The following is a 21,341-nucleotide window of genomic DNA, read 5'->3' as shown; positions in this document are numbered from 1 at the left end:
TGTGGGGAAAAAAGCATTCTCAAAAGTTGGTTTGAACTGAATATTGTATTGTGTAAAGTTTGGGTATTAATGTTCAATGCCTGCCAAAATTAATGGAGTTAGTGTTGAGACACTAACCACCTTGTCCGAGGCTATCACGTACACCCAGAAGATGATCTAGGATATAACACTTTAAGATATTTGGCTACTATTATAGGCTATATTTTTATGTTTGGTTTTTATATGTACTGTATGAGTATATGCATGTGTACATATAGGTTACCGCCAAAATAACAGAAACACCAACATAAAGTGTCTAAATAGGTTAACCTGTTAAACTCTGACCCCCCCTGGTGGCATTTTCTAAACAACGCATAATATTGTATACTACCCACATAAAGTACATTTCGGTTTCAAAACTATACATCCTACAAACCCATGCTAAGTAAAGTACTGTTAGAAAGGTAAGAACTGTGGGATGCTGATAAAGGTGTCAGAAACAACTACACAGCCTGAGAAACAACAGGCCCTGACATTTTTTTAATTTTTTTTTACTGTCCCCATTTAGGGAATAAGAGATTTGTAAGTTTAGTTTTGAGATAAAATATGTCACCAATTACTATTCCCAAAAGATTTTCAAAAAAATTAAGAAAAACAATTGAAAAGATTTGGGGGGAAAACAAAATAAAAAAACAATCTGTTACGTAATGGTGGCGCGCTAAACACGCACAAATTCCAATAGGAACAGATACATTTGAAATGGCACAGGGCTTGTTCAACGTTCCTTGCCTTCATTTTTCGTCTTAAATAAATAATGGTTCCAAGTGGCACCCTATCCCCATAGGGCTCTGTTCAAAAAGTAGGGGGGAAAGTATAGTGTGCCAGTGGGCTGGCCTGTTAAAAGAAAAGGCAGGGCTGTAGGCTGGATAAGACAGCGTCCGATCCCCTGGGGGAGTGACACTAATTAAAGCCCACGTCAGTGCACACAGATGGGACAGGCACACGATCATCTGTCACACCGCCTGTTAGACAACAGCTGTATCCAGACTGGCTTGATAGAGGCCCTCGTTATGGGGCTGACACCTGGCTGACGGACGGTGTTTTTTTGCTCCTCAGTGACAGGATGACTAATAAGATGCATTTAGAGGAGTTTAGTTTATCCACTGTCAGAGGAGAGAAAAGAAGAGGAGGCATTTTGTTTCTCCTAACTTCTGTAAAATAACTTCGGAAAAGGCCTTGAATCCAAAGAGCAACATTGAATTAGCCTCATGAAATCAGCCTGATCTTGATAGCTCCCATTCTGTGTCACTGCTTGACCAGGCTAACATTGAAAGTCCCTGTTCTCAAACATATTTTTTTTACTCCATAATTCACAGGGCTATATATAACTTCATCCATTTATAAACAACATGTTATAGAACATTAACACCGCCACAATAATGCCTGCAATCACATACAGCCTTTGTGGTAATTAATCATGTATACACCTGGTGGTGATGCAGGTGCAAACTACACCTGTGATGCAGGTGCAAACTACAATAGTTTGATATCTAGCTGTTTCCCATTGATCTGCCAGAGGTAGCAGACAGGCAGGCCTCAAGTCAGTGTTTAACAGGCTGAGGTAAGAAAGAGGTAGAGGGGAAGAAAGAGGACATATGAGACAAAGAGAGAGAAAGGAGAATAGAGAGAATGAGAGAGGGAGGGGAGGTAAATGTGGGTAGGTGAGACAGACAGAGACGGCCTCCTGAGGAGAACAGACAGCCTCTTTACTTTCCTACTGCTCCTCCTCTAATGGCAATATCACTCACTCTGCCAGACTGCCATGGATGTAGACCCACAACATAACACCGACAGAGCATTACACTGGAAAACAGTGTAGTTCTTATGGACCCCTGAATACACTGTGGAGTGCAATTAACAACACTGAGGCAGAACATTAAAAATATATATATATCTGAGAGGCTTGTAGTAGAATAGAGAAAGAAAAATAACCTGTAACTTTTCCAAAATTAACAGGTTCTCCAGAAATCCCAGTTGGAAGATTCCGGGAATCAGGAGGGAATAACCAGGGAATCTTCCAACCAGGACTTCTGGAAAACCTTTAGTCCATGCAGGTTGTCATCCCAGTGGCTAGAGTACCATCGGCCCCACAGAACTAGAATGAGTAGAACAGGTCTCCGTTAATGGGTGGATTGGTGGCCATTTTGAGTGCTGGCATGAGTTTACTAGTCAAATTGCCATAGTTAGAGATTGTTATTCCCATTCTAGTTATGCTATTTATATGGTTGTCCGCAGAGCCCTAACACTCAGCTGATAGCGTGCCTGGCCTCTATCCCCGCCTCCCCCTGCCACAGTCAGCTAGAAAACACAAGGCAGCACAGTGCTTTCTGTCAAAGAAATGCTGCCAAAATGTCAAGCGCCTGTTATTTAATCAAGAGTCCAGGCTTGGATTTAGTGTGGCTTTCTGAGTTTTTTATAGTCCTCTTTATGGAAGAAGATTTTTCCAAAGAGGGAGATGACATGTTTGAACTGGGCTGACAGAGGCGATTCAGTGAGAAACAGAGACAGATGTATGCCAGATATCTTCCCAAGCCCAGCCATGCTATATTGCCATGATTCAGTCATACTGTTTACAGGCACACTGATCTATACAGTGGCAAGAAAAAGTATGTGAACCCTTTGGAATTACCTGGATTTCTATATAAATTGGTCATAAAATGTCAAACAATAGACAAACACAGTGTGCTTAAACTAATAACACACAAACAATTTCACGTTTTCATGTCTTTATTTAACACACCGTGTAAACATTCACAGTGCAGGGTGCGAAAAGTATGTGAACCCTTGGATTGAATAACTGGTTGACCCTCCTTTGGCAGCAATAACCCCAACCAAACATTTTCTGTAGTTGAGACCAGATCAGACCTGCACAGAGGTCAGGAGGAATATTGGACCATTCCTCTTTACAAAACTGTTTCAGTTCAGCAATATTATTGGGATGTCTGGTGTGAACCGCTCTCTTGATGTCATGCCACAGCATCTCAATCGGGTTGAGGTCAGGACTCTGACTGGGCCACTCCAGAAGGCGTATTTTCTTCTGTTGAAGCCATTCTGTAGTTGATTTCCTTCTGTGTGTTGGGTCGTTGTCCTGTTGCATCACCCAACTTCTGTTGAGCTTCAATTGGCGAACAGATAGCCTTACATTCTCCTGCAAAATGTCTTGATAAACTTGGGAAATCATTTTTCCAACGATGTTAGGATGAAACAGTCAGAGGTCACCAAGTACAACATAGCTTCAGCGTGTAAATCAGCTAGAAAGATGTGTCGGCATCGAGTAATTGTCTCTGGCCCCCTCCCAGTTAGGGGGAGTGATGAGCTCTACAGCAGTCTCACAACTCAATCGCTGGTTGAAAACTGTTTTCTGCCTCTCCCAAAAGATAGAATTTGTAGATAATTGGCCCTCTTTCTGGGACTCACCCACAAACAGGACCAAGCCTGGCCTGCTGAGGAGTGACGGACTCCATCCTAGCTGGAGGGGTGCTCTCATCTTATCTACCAACATAGACAGGGCTCTAACTCCTCTAGCTCCACAATGAAATAGGGTGCAGGCCAGGCAGCAGGCTGTTAGCCAGCCTGCCAGCTTAGTGGAGTCTGCCACTAGCACAGTCAGTGTAATCAGCTCAGCTATCCCCCTTAAGGCCGTGTCTGTGCCTCAACCTAGGTTGGGCAAAACTAAACATGGCGGTGTTCGCCTTCGCAATCTCACTAGGATAAAGACCTCCTCCATTCCTGCCATTTTTGAAAGAGATCGTGATACCTCACATCTCAAAATAGGGCTACTTAATGTGAGATCACTCACTTCAAAGGCAGTTATAGTCAATGAACTAATCACTGATCATAATCTTGATGTGATTGGCCTGACTGAAACATGGCTTAAGCCTGATGAATTTACTGTGTTAAATGAGGCCTCACCTCCTAGTTACACTAGTGACCATATCTCCCGTGCATCCCGCAAAGGTGGAGGTGTTGCTATCATTTACGATAGCAAATTTCAATTTACAAAAAAAAAAAAAACGTTTTCGTCTTTTGAGGTTCTAGTCATGAAATCTATGCAGCCTACTCAATCCCTTTTAATAGCTACTGTTTACAGGCCTCCTGGGCCATATACAGCGTTCCTCACTGAGTTCCCTGAATTCCTATCGGACCTTGTAGTCATAGCAGATCATATTCAAATTTTTGGTGATTTTAATATTCACATGGAAAAGTCCACAGACACACTCCAAAATGCTTTCGGAGCCATCATCGACTCAGTGGGTTTTGTCCAACATGTCTCTGGACCTACTCACTGTCACAGTCATACTCTGGACCTAGTTTTGTCCCATGGAATAAATGTTGTGGATCTTAATGTTTTTCCTCATAATCCTGGACTATCGGACCACCATTTTATGACATTTGCAATCGCAACAAATAATCTGCTCAGACCCCAACCAAGGAGCATCAAAAGTCGTGCTATAAATTCTCAGACAACAGAAAGATTCCTTGATGCCCTTCCAGACTCCCTCTGCCTACCCAAGGACGTCAGAGGACAAAAATCAGTTAACCACCTAACTGAGGAACTCAATTTAACCTTGCGCAATACCCTAGATGCAGTTGCACCCCTAAAAACGAAAAACATTTGTCATAAAAAACTAGCTCCTTGGTATACAGAAAATACCCGAGCTCTGAAGCAAGCTTCCAGAAAATTGGAACGGAAATGGCGCCACACCAAACTGGAAGTCTTCCGACTAGCTTGGAAAGACAGTACTGTGCAGTATCGAAGAGCCCTCACTGCTGCTCGATCATCCTATTTTTCCAACTTAATTGAGGAAAATAATAACAATCCGAAACTTCTTTTTGATACTGTCGCAAAGCTAACTAAAAAGCAGCATTCCCCAAGTGAGGATGGCTTTCACTTCAGCAGTAATAAATTCATGAACTTCTTTCAGGAAAAGATCATGATCATTAGAAAGCAAATTACGGACTCCTCTTTAAATCTGCGTATTCCTCCAAAGCTCAGTTGTCCTGATTCTGCACAACTCTGCCAGGACCTAGGATCAAGAGAGACACTCAAGTGTTTTAGTACTGTATCTCTTGACACAATGATGAAAATAATCATGGCCTCTAAACCTTCAAGCTGCATACTGGACCCTATTCCAACTAAACTACTGAAAGAGCTGCTTCCTGTACTTGGCCCTCCTATGTTGAACATAATAAACGGCTCTCTATCCACCGGATGTGTACCAAACTCACTAAAAGTGGCAGTAATAAAGCCTCTCTTGAAAAAGCCAAACCTTGACCCAGAAAATATAAAAAACTATTGGCCTATATCGAATCTTCCATTCCTCTCAATTTTTCTTTTTAAAAAGCTGTTGCGCAGCAACTCACTGCCTTCCTGAAGACAAACAATGTATACAAAATGCTTCAGTCTGGTTTTAGACCCCATCATAGCACTGAGACTGCACTTGTGAAGGTGGTAAATGACCTTTTAATGGCGTCAGACCGAGGCTCTGCATATGTCCTCGTGCTCCTAGACCTTAGTGCTGCTTTTGATACCATCGATCACCACATTCTTTTGGAGAGATTGGAAACCCAAATTGGTTTACACGGACAAGTTCTGGCCTGGTTTAGATCTTATCTGTCGGAAAGATATCAGTTTGTCTCTGTGAATGGTTTGTCCTCTGACAAATCAACTGTATATTTCGGTGTTCCTCAAGGTTCGGTTTTAGGACGACTATTGTTTTAACTATATATTTTACCTATTGGGGATGTCATTCGAAAACATAATGTTAACTTTCACTGCTATCGGATGACACACAGCTGTACATTTCAATGAAACATGGTGAAGCCCCAAAATTGTCCTCGCTAGAAGCCTGTGTTTCAGACATAAGGAAGTGGATGGCTGCAAACTTCTACTTTTAAACTCGGACAAAACAGAGATGCTTGTTCTAGGTCCCAAGAAACAAAGAGATCTTCTGTTGAATCTGACAATTAATCTTGATGGTTGTACAGTTGTCTCAAATAAAACTGTGAAGGACCTCGGCGTTACTCTGGACCCTGATCTCTCCTTTGACGAACATATCAAGACTATTTCAAGGACAGCTTTTTTCCATCTACGTAACATTGCAAAAATCAGAAACTTTCTGTCCAAAAATTATGCAGAAAAATTCATCCATGCTTTTGTTACTTCTAGGTTAGACTACTGCAATGCTCTACTTTCCGGCTACCTGGATAAAGCACTAAATAAACTTCAGTTTGTGCTAAATACGGCTGCTAGAATCCTGACTAGAACCAACAAATTTGATCATATTACTCCAGTGCTAGCCTCCCTACACTGGCTTCCTGTTAAGGCAAGGGCTGATTTCAAGGTTTTACTGCTAACCTACAAAGCATTACATGGGCTTGCTCCTACCTATCTTTCCGATTTGGTCCTGCCGTACATACCTACACGTACGCTACGGTCACAAGACGCAGGCCTAATTGTCCCTAGAATAACTAAGCAAACAGCTGGAGGCAGGGCTTTCTCCTATAGAGCTCAATTTTTATGGAATGGTCTGCCTACCCATGTGAGAGACGCAGACTCGGTCTCAACTTTTAAGTCTTTATTGAAGACTCATCTCTTCAGTGGATCATATGATGTAGTGTAGTCTGGCCCAGGAGTGTGAAGGTGAACGGAAAGGCTCTGGAGCAACGAACCGCCCTTGCTGTCTCTGCCTGGCCGGTTCCCCTCTCTCCACTGGGATTCTCTGCCTCTAACCCTATTACAGGGGCTGAGTCACTGGCTTACTGGTGCTCTTTCATGCCGTCCCTAGGAGGGGTGCGTCACTTGAGTGGGTTGAGTCACTGACGTGATCTTCCTGTCTGGGTTGGCGCCCCCCCTTGGGTTGTGCCGTGGCGGAGATCTTTGTGGGCTATACTCGGCCTTGTCTCAGGATGGTAAGTTGGTGGTTGAAGATATCACTCTAGTGGTGTGGGGGCTGTGCTTTGGCAAAGTGGGTGGGGTTATATACTTCCTGTTTGGCCCTGTCCGGGGGTATCATCGGATGGGGCCACAGTGTCTCCTGACCCCTCCTGCCTCAGCCTCCAGTATTTATGCTGCAGTAGTTTATGTGTCGGGGGGCTAGGGTCAGTTTGTTATATCTGGAGTACTTCTCCTGTCTTATCCGGTGTCCTGTGTGAATTTAAGTATGCTCTCTCTAATTCTCTCTTTCTCTCTTTCTTTCTCTCTCTCGGAGGACCTGAGCCCTAGGACCATTCCTCAGGACTACCTGGCATGATGACTCCTTGCTGTTCCCAGTCCACCTAGCCGTGCTGCTGCTCCAGTTTCAACTGTTCTGCCTGCGGCTATGGAACCCTGACCTGTTCACCGGATGTGCTACCTGTCCCAGACCTGCTGTTTTCAACTCTCTAGAGACAGCAGGAGCGGTAGAGATACTCTTAATGATCGGCTATGAAAAGCCAACTGACATTTACTCCTGAGGTGCTGACTTGCTGCACCCTCGACAACTACTGTGATTATTATTATTTGACCATGCTGGTCATTTATGAACATTTGAACATCTTGGCCATGTTCTGTTATAATCTCCACCCGGCACAGCCAGAAGAGGACTGGCCACCCCTCATAGCCTGGTTCCTCTCTAGGTTTCTTCCTAGGTTTTGGCCTTTCTAGGGAGTTTTTCCTAGCCACCGTGCTTCTACACCTGCATTGCTTAATGTTTGGGGTTTTAGGCTGGGTTTCTGTACAGCACTTTGAGAAATCAGCTGATGTAAGAAGGGCTATATAAATACATTTGATTTGATTTGATAGCATGCTGTCCAGGCCTTGAGGCCAAACCACGATGCTCCCTTCACCATACTTTACATTTGGGATGAGGTTTCGATGTTGGTGTGCTGTGCCTTTTTTTCTCCAAACATAGAGTTGTGTGTTCCTTCCAAGTAACTCAACTTTAGTTTCATCTGTCCACATAATATTTTGTCAGTAGCGCTGTGGAACATCCAGATGCTCAGATGTGCAACTTCACTTTTTTTTGGACAGCATTGGCTTCTTCCGTGGTTTCCTCCCATGAACACCATTCTGGTTTAGTGTTTTAGGTATCGTAGACTCGTCAACAGAGATGTTAGCATCTTCCAGAGATTTCTGTAAGTCTTTAGCTGACACTAGGATTCTTCTTAACCTCATTGAGCATTCTGCGCTGTGCTCTAGCAGTCATCTTTGCAGGACGGCCACTCCTAGGGAGAGTAGCAAAAGTGCTGAACTTTCTCCATTTATAGACAATTTATCTTATGGACTGATGAACTTCAAGGCTTTTAGAGATACTTTTGTAACCCTTTCTAGCTTTATGCAAGGCAACAATTCTCAATCTTGGGTCTTCTGAGATCTCTTTTGTTCGAGGCATGGTTCACATCAGGCAATGCTTCTTGTGAATAGTAAACTCACATTTTGTGAGTGTTTTTTATAGAGCAGGGCAGCTCTAACCAACATCTTCAATCTCATTTCAACATTTGTACTCCAGGTTAGCTGACTCCTGACTCCAATTAGCTTTTAGAGAAGTTATTAACTTCTTATGGCCTTCTTATGGGATGAATAAGGTGCCCAGAGTAAACTGCCTGCTACTCAGTCCCAGTTGCTAATATATGCATATTATTAGTAGATTTGGATAGAAACACTCTGAAGTTTCTAAAACTGTTTGAATGATGTCTGTGAGTATACCAGAACTCATATGGCAGGTAAAAACCAGAGAAAAAATCCAAACCAGGAAGTGGGAAATCTGAGGTTGGTCGTTTTTCAACTCATTCCCTATTAAAGATACAGTGGGATATTGGTCATGTTGCACTTCCTAAGGCTTCCACTAGATGTCAACAGTCTTTAGATTCTTGTTTGATGCTTCTACTGTGAAGGGGGGCCGAATGAGAGGGTATTGAGTAAGGTCTTGTTAGAGGAATTTAATTCCTATGTGTTCGTTAACCAATTCAATTATAACAAAGCAAACACTCTGTCCGTTTCTAAGAATTTGTAAGGTTCTTATTTGCATAAAATAGACAAAGACCAGTCTCCAAATTAATCAATAGCTTTATTCTCGAGAGAACTCTGACGTGCATATACAAAACCGTTATTTTTATCCCTTCTCTTAAACTAACGCACATACATTACACACTATATTTGGATTATCCCCTGAAGTCTCACCACAGTTTATTACCACTCAGCTGACAGTTCCAGTCCTCCCCCAGATACGGAAAACCTGGAGGGGCTCTCGCTGTCTTATTTTATCTCCACAGAGTTATAGCTGGGTCGGTTCAAACATAGGTTAAGGAGTCTCTTTGCTTTCTTTTGGCACACACATACATTCCTTTCTTCCCCATACATAACCTCTAATACATAACCTCTTCCCTACATAACCTCTAATCATAATGGTTAAGTTTCTGGGTAGAATTATTTAATCATTTATCTTAAACCTTGATAAAATATCTTAACAGTTCTGCCATGAGCTGACCATGCGCTGACCATGCGTATTCATGTGAGAGTTAGCTTGCGTTCCATTGCATTTCTGAAGACAAAGGAATTCTCCGGTTGGAACATTATTGAAGATTTATGTTAAAAACATCCTAAAGATTGATTCTATACTTCGTTTGACATGTTTTTACGGACTGTAACGGAACTTTTTGACTTTTCGTCTGCTCCTAGTGAACGCGCTTCATGAGTTTGGATTTGTTTACCAAACGCACTAACAAAAGGAGCTATTTGGACATAAATGATGGACATTATCGAACAAAACAAACATTTATTGTGGAACTGGGATTAATGGGAGTGCATTCTGATGAAGATCATCAAAGGTAAGTGAATATTTATAATGTTATTTCTGACTTTTGTTGACTGCACAATATGGTGGATATCTTTTTGGCTTGTTTGGGCTCTGAGCGCCATACTCAGATTACTGCATGGTTTGCTTTTTCCGTAAAGCTTTTTTGAAATCTGACACAGCGGTTGCATTAAGGAGAAGTTTATCTAAAGTTCCATGCATAACACTTGTATTTTCATCAACATTTATGATGAGTATTTCTGTAAATTGATGTGGCTCTCTGCAAAATCACCGGATGTTTTGGAAGCAAAACATTACTGAACGTAACGCGCCAATATAAACTGAGATTTTTGGATATAAATATGAACTTTATCGAACAAAAAATATGTATTGTGTAACATGAAGTCCTATGAGTGTCATCTGATGAAGATCATCAAAGGTTAGTGATTCATTCTATCTCTATTTCTGATTTTTGTGAATCCTCTTTGGCTGGAAAAATGGCTGTGTTTTTCTGTGACTTGGCTCTGACCTAACATAATCGTTTGTGGTGCTTTCGCTGTAAAGCCTATTTGAAATCGGACACTGTGGTGGGATTAACAAGAAGTGTATCTTTAAAATGGTGTGAAATACTTGTATGTTTGAGGAATTTTAATTATGGGATTTCTGTTGTTTTGAATTTGGCGCCCTGCACTTTCACTGGCTGTTGTCATTTCGATCCCGGCAGCCGTAAGAAGTTAACCCAGGGGTTCACATACTTTTTCCAACCTACACTGTGAATGTTTAAATGATGTATTCAATATAGACAAGAAAAATACAATAATCTGTGTGTTATTAGTTTAAGCAGACTGTGTTTGTCTGTTGTTGTGACTTAGATGAAGATCAGATCTAATTGGGTTCATACTTTTTCTTGCAACTGTAGTCCTGCCTCAGAAATCTGAACTGAAAACACAGCAGACTGAAGTTGAAAATAGAGCGTTTTGTACATAGAATCGATGTCTTTAGTCGAGTAAAAAGCGGCTGCCATGTTTCGAATCAGCAACACAGACCATAGCAGACTCTTTCCCCCACTGCTTTCCTGCGTCAGAACCTTGCATCGTGTTTTATTCACTGTGGTGGGGTGAAACAATTGCCATAGGATGTGTATGGTAATGGTCTGTAAATACCTTGAGTCCACCGTGGTCTGCGGCTGAGCCTGGATCCACTCCAGTAATGTATATGCCCAGGCCGTACTCTGCCCCTCCTCTGATCATCAGGCCCAGAGAGAGACCATCGTTCAAGTTTAGGGTGATCTGCAGGGATACACAGACAGAGGGGACAGGGATCAGTGGTCGTGTTCATAAAGTGTGCAGATCTAGGATCAGGTCTTCCCTGTCTATGTAATCTTATTCATTATGATCTAAAAGGCAAATCCTTGATCAGCACTCCTATTGTAAGTTGATTGATACATATGGCACCAGACCTCCTGGAAGTGACAGTGATCAGTGATTATAATGTAATAATACCAAGAATAACAATGATACATGGAACGTATACAGTATAGCGCTTTTCAATGATCCAAAGTCACTTGACAATTGTAGAAACTAAACAAAACAACAGAGATCATAACAAGACAACACCAGACTAACAGAAGGAATAAACAAAAACATTAAACAAAGAGAATGGGGAGGGGCTTAAAGAAGGGAAAAGAGTGTGATGTGTCAGTGTATGAGTGAGCGAGCAGGTGTTGCATGTGTGTATGAGAGAGAGTGTGTGTGGGAGAGAGGGTGTGTGTGTGGGGGGTGGGAGAGAGGGTGTGTGTGTGTGGGGGGGGGGGCTGCTGTGGTGGAATGTATTGAGCGTGTGGGTTGGTAGGGGAGAAGAAGGTCGGAGAGGTAAGGGGATAAGGTGGTGAAGGGCTTTGTTGTTCAGAAGGAGGATCTTGTAGTTAATGCGTTGGGAGACAAGGAGCCAGTGGAGTTCACGGAGGACAGGGATGATGTGCTGCCAGGACTTAGTGTGGGTGAGGAGTCGGGCCACAGAGTTCTGAACCATTTGGAGCTTATGGAGGGAGCTTGCATTGATGCCGCAGAGTAGTCAGTTGCAGTAGTTGAGACGGTAGGTGATGGATGAGGGTTTTAGCAGCAGGATGGGAGAGGGAGGACCTGACTTTGGAAATATTGCAGATGTGGAAGAATAAGGATTTGACGGTCTGTCGGATGTGGTGGTCGAAGGAGAGGGTGGAGGCCAGGATGACGCCAAGGTTGGTGCGTGGTGTCATCAATTTTGAGGGTGAGGTTGCTAACTTTGCTGAGTGTGGTTTTGGTGCCTAATAGGAAGAGTTCAGTTTTGTAATTCTTTAGCTTGAGGAAGTTGTGTTGCATCCAGGTTTTTATTGCAGAGAGGCAGGATTCAATGTGGGTCAGTGGTGGGTCGAGGAGGGATTTGGTGCTGAGGTATATCTGGGAGTTGTCAGCATATCTGTGGAAGTTGAGGTTGAAGTGGCAGAGGATCTGACCATGGGAGAGGATGTTGATGAAAAGAGTAAGGGGCCCAGCACAGAGCCCTGGGGGACACCCTGTGTGACAGCAGCAGTGTCAGAAGTATGGCCATTGAGGGCAATGTAGTGGGTCCGGTTGGTACGATGTGATTGTAGCCATGAGAGTGCGGTGCTCCAACACCCAGACCCTGAGCAGAACTTGATGGCTCACCGCGTAAAAGGCGGCACTCAGGTGGAGGAGAATCAGGATGTTGAGGGCACCATTATCAGCAGAGGTTAGGAGGTCGTTGATGACTTTGAGGAGGGCAATTTCAGTACTGTGGATGAGGCGGAAACCAGACTGGAGAGGCTCAAATAGGTTATTGTTCAGGAGGTGGGTTTGTAGTTCAAATCAAATTGTATTTGTCACATGCTTCGCATGCTTTGTAAAAAGGTGTAGACTAACAGTGAAATGCTTACTAATAAACAATAGTAGGAATAAATACACATTGAGTAACGATAACTTGGCTATATACACTGGGTACCAGTACCGAGTCGATGTGCATGGGTATGACGTAATTGAGGTAGATGTGTACAGTGCCGTGAAACAATATTTGCACTCTTTCTGATTTTCGCATATTTTTCTTACACACCCCAATTTCATGGTATCCAATTGGTAGTAGTTACAGTCTTGTCTCATCGCTGCAACTCCCGTACGGACTCGGGAGAGGCGAAGGTCGAGAGCCATGCGTCCCCCGAAACACAACCCAACCAAGCTGCACTGCTTCTTGACACAATGCCCATCCAACCCGGAAGCCAGCCGCACCAATGTGTCGGAGGAAACACCGTACACCTGGCGAGCGTGCACTGCGCCCAGCCCGCCACAGGAGTCGCTAGCGCACGATGAAACAAGGATATCCCTGCCTGCCGAACCCTCCCTAAACCGGACGACGCTGGGCCAATTGTGCACCGCCCCATGGCCCTCCCGGTCGCGGCCGGCTGCGACAGCGCCTGGACTCGAACCCAGAATCTCTGGTGGCACAGCTAGCACTGCGATACAGTGCCTTAGACCACTGCGCCACCCGGGAGGCCCTTATTTTTGCATATTTTTGATACTGAATGTTATCAGATCTTCAACCAAAACCTAATATTAGATAAAGGGAACCTGAGTTTACAGTGTTTGGTTTTCGCCAGGCATAATGGGACCCATGTCATCTAAAAAGTTAACTCAAGTTTGGCAAAAAGCATCTGGAAGCACCTGGATGATCATCAAACTCTTGGAAGAATGTTCCATGGACAGATGATTCAAAAGTATATATTTTTGGATGACATGGTTCCCATTATGCCTAGCGAAAACCAAACACTGCATTCCACAGTAAGAACCTTTGGGGCAGCAGGTAACCTAGTGGTTAGCGTGTTGGGACAGTAACCAAAAGGTTGATGGATCAAATCCCCGAGCTGACAAGGTAAAAATCTGTCGTTCTGCCCGAGAACAAGGCAGATAACCCACTGTTCCCCGGTATACCGTCATTCTAAATAAGAATTTGTTCTTAACTGACTTGCCTAGATAAAGAAAGGTTAAATTAAGAAAAGTATTTTTTAGTGTCGAACATAGTGATGGTTTGGGGATGCTTTGCTGCCTCAGGACCTGGACGACTTGCCTTAATTTAACGGGAGTGGTGCGCGAAGGGATCACTAAGAAGTTAATAGAAGGAACCATGATTTCTGCTCTGTATCAGATAATTCCATAGAAGAATGTCAGGCCATCCATCTGTGAGCTGAAACTGGAGCGCATCTGGGTCATGCAGCAAGACAATGATCCAAAACACACAATCAAGTGTACATGAAAATATCTAAAAAGCTCAAAGGTTTTGGAATGGCCTAGTCAAGGTCCAGATCCCTAATCCCAATTGAGATGTTGTGGCAGGACTTGAAACGAGCAGTTTGTGCTTGAAAACCCACAAATGTCGCTAAGTTACAACAGTTCTCCATGCAAGAGTGGGCCAAAATGTCTCCACAGCGATGTGAGAGACTGATAAAAGACTACAGGAAGCATTTGGTTAGAGTCATTGCAGCTAAAAGTGGCACAAGCAGTTATTGAATGTAAGGGGGAAATTCTGTTTTCACACAGGGGCATTGGGTGTTGCATAACTTTGTTTATGAAATAAGTATGTAATTGTTGTGTTGACTCAGGTTCACTTGATCTAATATTATGTTTTGGTTAAAGATCTGATTCAGTATAAAAAATATGCAAAAGTACAGAAAATCTGAAAGGGGGCAAATACCATTGTGTTGTCTGCAAACTTAATGATGGTGTTGGAGTTGCCCGCTGCCACACAGTCGTGGTTGAAGAGGGAGTTCAAGAGGGGACCAACCACACACCCCTGAGGGGCTCACATGTTGATGGTCAGTGTGGCAGATGTGTTGTTGCCTACCCTCACCACCTGGGGGCTGCCCGTCAGGAAGTCCAGATCCAGTTGCAGAGGGAGGGGTTGGAGATGGGGCGATAGTTGTTGAGGATGGAGGTATCTAGTCCGGGCTTCTTTAGGTTGGGGGTGACTGCATTTGTTTTGTAGTCTGATGGGACAGCTCCATGGGCCAGGGAGAAATCGATGTGGAGCTCCCCTCTGAGAATCCAGACACCCAGAATACATCCCAAATGGCACCCTATTCACGTCAGCCCAAGTCCAAATTAGTGCCCTTTATAGTGAATAGGGTGCCATTTGGGATGTAGCCTGTGTTCTCCTTTCTCCAGTGCTTGCCCACCTCTCATATATTGATGTGAAACTGCATCGTCAGCTCCACAGACCAGGCGGGGTGGGCAGGGGTACGATACACAGTTTTGCACAGCGCTGCACATTTAGATGGAAACTTTGATGGCCAAACACATCCAAACAGATTTACATTCACTAAATAAACCGTGGGAATACTTGGCTAGCCAAGGGGCAGACTTAATCCTACAGAAAATTGCTTATTTTTCGCTGCATTTGGATGAGACTCGAATGGCCTGAGATGTTATATGTCATTAATGTTGACGGTGATATGGCTTCTCTGGACGTGGGGCTGAGACATCGTTACTACCATTGATATCTCAGCCCAGGCCCCAGGCAGGGTATGATGTGTTGCTTGTCTGCGTCTAAAATTGCACTCTATTCCCTATGTACTGCACTACTTTTGAACATAGGGCACTACATAGGGAATAGGGTGCCATTTGGGAAGCAGCCCGTGTCTTTAGGCGGAGTCAGGTCTTTACTTCGGGACTCCTCCTTTGCTGGGCACCTAGCCTTCTTTGTGGGAATTAATGTTACCTCTGCACCTCTATATACACTCATTTGTATAGCATGGTTGCTGGCAAGGGCATTCTTTATCATGTATATTTAAGATGTCAAGACACAGATCAAGTAGTTAGCATTTGATTCCTTGTAATAGCAAATCTACATGGCTGTCCGAGCAGCCCGACCACGGACCTACCAAAAATTCTCTACCAACGCAGCTCCGCTTCCCCGGCAACAGAATGTGTGGATGGATAGAGAAATTGTTTGACCCGTGCTGAGATTTCAAAAAGGTATGACAACCAACGGTCCAATATCAGACTCACTGTCTTCTCAGCCCTCTCCTGTGTGTGTCCACGTCTCTGGCTGTCCTGCCGTCCCAGGGTGCTGTGCTGCTCCTGCTTCTCCAGTTCGGAGGGAGGGGAGACACTGCGGCCCTGAGGGTCCACCCAGGTGTAGATGTGGTTGGTGATATAACCGCCAGGGATACGGCCCACAGAACACACTGACATGGCTAGCTTCTTACAGCCCTTCAGGACCTGCATAGAGGAGAGGGAGGGGATTCAATTTAATTCGATAAAAAAAACGTTATTCATCCCAAAGGGCAATTTAATTTGGGGATGTGAGACTAAGTAACCACAACAACATGAGAACATACAACAAACATACCATAAATGACACACAAATGACACACACACAGGAGAGTGAGTAGTAGAAGATGGGGAGGGAAGAAGAGGACAGGGGTGAGTTGTTTGCTAACTTCAGTCATGACGTGTTGATCTTCTGTAGCTTACACACACACACTCATTCCACATTCCACTTTGTGTCACGGCCGGATATACCCCTCACATCGTCCTAGCTTGATTACGTACGTAAAGGCTCCACCATTATATCAGCACGGTTCAACAATGTTTTCAGACTACTTGGTGATATCGACGCAGTGTTTTGTTGTCCTCTCAGGATGAATCGCTGTGTTTACCATCGTCATACCTCCGTCATTGGTTTCATTGTGTTCTGTTTGAAAACAGTGAAGCTCGTAACGAGCGGAGGGACTGTCTAGCAGCAGCCACATCATTCAGCTTCTTTATGAGCTGGAGGCAGCTCTCTGAGTGACTGTCCTCTGACTCATATGCACTGACGAAACACACAGGCACACACACTGACACAGACATAGACAAACACACAAGGTTACACACACAGGGCCAAACACACATGCACGCACACACACACACAGTACATGCCTATCTATACAACACAGTCTGAGGGGGCAGGGAGATCATGTGGTGATAAGGATCTCCCTGGAGGCACCAAGCTGTCCCTCTCTACAGGATGGCTGTCAGAGGGAGACAGAAAGAGAGAGGGCAGAGACAGAAAGAGAGCACACTCAAGAGAGAGAGATGTGTATCTGAGTGGCAGATTGGCTGCTTTTATCTTTCTGAGTGCATCTATCTGTTTTTCTTCCTAGAAAAATAGTTCTGGAGAATATTGATAACAATTTTCTGCTATACTGTTATTTGTAGCTGTACCGTATTTGTCTTTTATTGTGGATGAATAGAGTAATCCGGAAGTGAGTCATCTGTAAATTGGAGTTGCTCATCCTCTGTTCTTTTATGGTACAGTGGTAAAGAGAGCTCATAGGTTGCTTCACTCTGACCACACTGTTGAATCCACGCGCCTATCAAATCAAGCTTTATTTATACAGCACATTTCAGACAAGGAATGCAATATGTGCTTCACAGGGAAAAAAACTATGAAATTAAAAACTTAAATATTTACCACACAACAAACAAGAGGATAAAAAACAAAAGAATAACAAAAACTGACCTACTAAAAAGCAACCTGAAGAAAAGCAAAGATAAAATGTGTGTTTTAAGATCTCTTTGAAATATGTCCACGGTTTCGGCCCCCCTCAGGTTCTCTGGCAGGCTATTCCAGGGGCTGGGGGCATAGTAACTAAAGGCTGCCTCCCATGCCTCTTGGTCCTAGGCTTTGGGACAGTTAAAAGGCCAGTGCCAGAGGGACCGACCGGGGACCTACTACAGTAGGTACATAACTTAAAAGCATGTCTGACAGGGATTTAAATACCTATTGAAAAATCTTTAAATTAAATCTAAAACTCACAGGCAGCCAGTGTACAGACCTTAAAACCGGTGTAATGTGTGCTCTTCGTCTGGTCTTGGTCAGTACCCATACTGCAGAATTCTGTATGTTTTGCAGTTGACATTGTACATTTTCTAGAACATATGTGCCCCCATATATATTTCGTAGTAGTCAGCAGGATAAGTGCACTCTACATGTGTGTCTAGGTCATTAGACACCATTAGACATGCACCTGTCTGGGGAGTGGGCATGTCTGGTTATTTTTGTACCATTGCTATGGCCTAATATTTACTGTTGCTATGGTTATGCCTATTGGGAATTTTCTAGAACATGTGTGCCCATTATACAGTTGAAGTCGGAAATTTACATACACCTCAGCCAACCTCATTTAAACTCAGTTTTTCACAATTCCTGACATTTAATCCAAGTAAAAATTCCCTGTCCTAGGTCAATTAGGATCACCACTTTATTTTAAGAATGTGAAATGTCAGAATAATAGTAGAGAGAATGATTTATTTCAGCTTTTATTCCTTTCATCACATTCCCAGTGGGTCAGAAGTTTACATACACTCAATTAGTATTTAGTAGCATTGCCTTTCAATTGTTTAACTTGGGTCAAACATTTCGGGTGGATATAGATACTTTTGTACCTGTTTCCTCCAGCATCTTCACAAGGTCCTTTGCTGTTGTTCTGGGATTGATTTGCACTTTTCACACCAAAGTATATTCATCGCTAGGAGACAGAATGCGTCTCCTTCCTGAGCGGTATGACGGCCACGTGGTCCCATGGTGTTTATACTTGCGTACTGTTGTTTGTACAGATGAACGTGGTACCTTCAGGCTTTTGGAAATTGCTCCCAAGGATGAACCAGACTTGTGGAGGTCTACAATATTATTCTGAGGTCTTGGCTGATTTATTTTGATTTTCCCATGATGTGAAGCAAAGAAGCACTGAGTTTGAAGGTAGGCCTTGAAATACACAAATTATGTCAATTAGCCTATCAGAAGCTTCTAAAGCCATGACCTAATTTTCTGGAATTTTCCAAGCTGTTTAAAGGCACAGTGAACTTAGTGTATGTAAACTTCTGACCCACAGGATTTTGTGATACAGTGAATTATAAGTGAAATAATCTGTCCGTAAACAATTGTTGGAAAAATTACTTGTGTCATGCACAAAGTAGATGTCCTAACCGACTTGCCAAAACTATAGTTTGTTAATTAACAAGACAATTGTGGAGTGGTTGAAGAATGACTTTTAATGACTCCAACCTAAGTGTACGTAAACTTCCGACTTCAACTGTACATCTTGGAGTGGTCAACAGAATAGGTGCACTCTGTATGTGTGGCTAGGTCATTGGGCACCATTGGACATGCATCTGTCTCGGGAGTGGACATGTCTGTTTATTTTTGTACCATTGCTATGGCTCTAATGTTTCTATGCCCAAATATGAAACCAAACTAAAATTAGTGCAAGGAAAAAAGATAATGGTGGCTAAATGCCAGAGGGGATGAATCATTAACGTAAAGAGGAGTTACTATATGTGTGACGTAAGGATGAAATCTGTATAAAAAGTGCGTGCCAAGGCTGGAAAGTTGGTTGTTTTCATGAACCAGCTCGACTTATATTACTTTGTAATAAAAGTCTATCTGAACTCACAGGCTCCGGTATTTGAGAAATGTTAATTGACTGAATATTTCCACAACATAAATGGTGAGCTTGCTAGGAGTGGCAAAAAGGGACCAGAGATGGTGAAAATCTGCAGCTGCAGATGGGGCTTCTTGGATGAACTGCACAAATAAGTGGCCACTTGAAAAACAAGGTAAGCTTAGTTCTTGTCTATAGTATAGAGATTGTGTGGTTCGCTCCAGAAACCTGCCTCAGCGGTAGGTCACAAAGTGGGTCTCTCCAAATTTGCCGAACCAAAGAAATATTGGGGAGCTTTTGAGTTCAAATGAAATGCATGCAACATAATGACAGGATAAAAAGCTTTGAGGGTTGCAACAGTGAAAACAGAGTATAGTAATTGGTGTGTGACCAATTGCAGAGGGAGATTTATGTGCTTCATCTGGCTTGACTGGCTCAGTTGAGTGGGGTTATTCACTAATTTGTTCGGGCAGTTCATCTGACCAGTTTGTTCATTCTATTTGAGTTGTGACTGTTGTCTGAATTCAGTTTGGCTGGGCTTATTTGTTTAGACATGTTTGAGTTTGCGCACAAAACACAGCCCAGTCATCTTATTCAATCAGTCCGAGTCAGTGGGTCATTCAATTCATCCAGCTCGCTCAGTTGCTCATCTGGGGTGGGTGTGTTCAGTCTCGTTCAGGTTGTCTGTCTGCCCTGTTGACTGTTCTGTTTGATCGAGTTTGGAGTGGCAACTGTCCATCTGCATGGTCAAATAAAATGAAATAGAAATCCTGTGATACCGCTTATCGTGTTGAGGAAGTAAATCGATAAGGACTGCTTGGATAGGTAGAAATCCTGTGATACCGCCTATTGCATTGAGGATATGAATCGATCAATGGGGACTGCTTGGAATACTGCCTTTTCTGTGTTGAGGAAGGGAATCAGAAAAATGCAGAATTTTCAGGTTGCTTAGAAAAGCGTGAGAGAGTGTGAAAGTGAGTGTAAAAGTTCTCTGATGTTGGTGGGGAAAGGGCCACACACCTCTCCACAACCGTTGCTTAAAGTGTGACCTGGTAGGGAGGACGCACCCAGTCCCGCACTAAAGGAGGGGAGTGTGAATGGTACATGAATAACCATTGAAGTAATATGATACTAGAAGTTTGAATAGTTAGGATAAATAAAAAAATACATGAACATTATAGTGAAATAGTAATAAATGTCAAGACGACATCAGCGATTGCCCGGTAAGGCCATTAAAAATTGCATACTGTGTTGCAAGGTAGAAGAATATACAGTACAGAGAAATATAGAAATTGGAACATTTGAAGTAAGAATATACTCAAAAAGAGAGAACAATTATTTTTTTTAAACTTGAGACAGGGGCAATAACCAATAGACCGAGTACAAGAATCAGAGAAAGAAAAATAACGCGGATATAAATAGGAGGGAATAGGGTGTGGTCAAATCGTTCAGGGCTTTAACAGACCGTTAGAAAGATTTAGCCCTGGACGAGTAGAGAGAAATCTAAGAACAAGAGAAAAAAAGTGGTTTTAATAAAGTGAATAGCACAATAAAACAAAACTAGGGAGCAAAGAATAAATACGGATATCACAGGAAAATAGGGAGAGGCTTGGAAAGTAGTTAATAAAGGTGTGTAATATAGAAGGGAGTGAAGAAATCTAAAACACCCTAGACACAGTAGGAAGAGGTTTGGGAATAATAATTATTCATATGTTGACAAACGGCCCTGTTTCTCTCCGTAATATGAAGCTAGAGGATTTGAATAAAACCATGGAATCGCTGAAAGAAGCGCACGAAAATTCTACCAATTCGGCTCGAATATGGGAAGAATTTAGCAAATTGGATAATATTGGGCAACATTTCCCTGCTAATGGAGAATTCAAATCAAATAAAGAATTCAGGGAGGCAATTATGAATTGGCACAATCACATATAACCAAAATCAAAAGCTCAATATACCAGCGTGTTGATGTTAGCGTTCTATCAGCGTAATCGCATGAACCGCACTATTTGAGTATGGATACTGTTGAATGGGGGTACTTGGTAGAATCGCTCAGG

The 21,341-nt window shown here is 43.0% G+C and overlaps 1 protein-coding gene across 1 annotated transcript in view; it reads right to left on the bottom strand.

Moving 5' to 3' along the window:
- Positions 1-21,341, bottom strand: part of LOC139576415 (whirlin-like) — a 100,964-nt gene that overhangs the window by 46,157 nt on the left and 33,466 nt on the right. The window contains exons 2-3 of the mRNA XM_071402528.1: positions 15,866-16,078; positions 10,976-11,101 (exon numbers count right to left, since the gene is read on the bottom strand). Of these exons, the coding sequence (XP_071258629.1) occupies positions 10,976-11,101; positions 15,866-16,078 (339 nt within the window). The remainder of the gene's footprint in view (positions 1-10,975; positions 11,102-15,865; positions 16,079-21,341) is intronic.

The sequence above is a fragment of the Salvelinus alpinus genome, chromosome 5 (genome assembly GCF_045679555.1).
Source record: "Salvelinus alpinus chromosome 5, SLU_Salpinus.1, whole genome shotgun sequence".
Lineage (NCBI taxonomy): Eukaryota > Metazoa > Chordata > Actinopteri > Salmoniformes > Salmonidae > Salvelinus > Salvelinus alpinus.
This window is presented reverse-complemented; position numbering and strand designations above follow the sequence as displayed.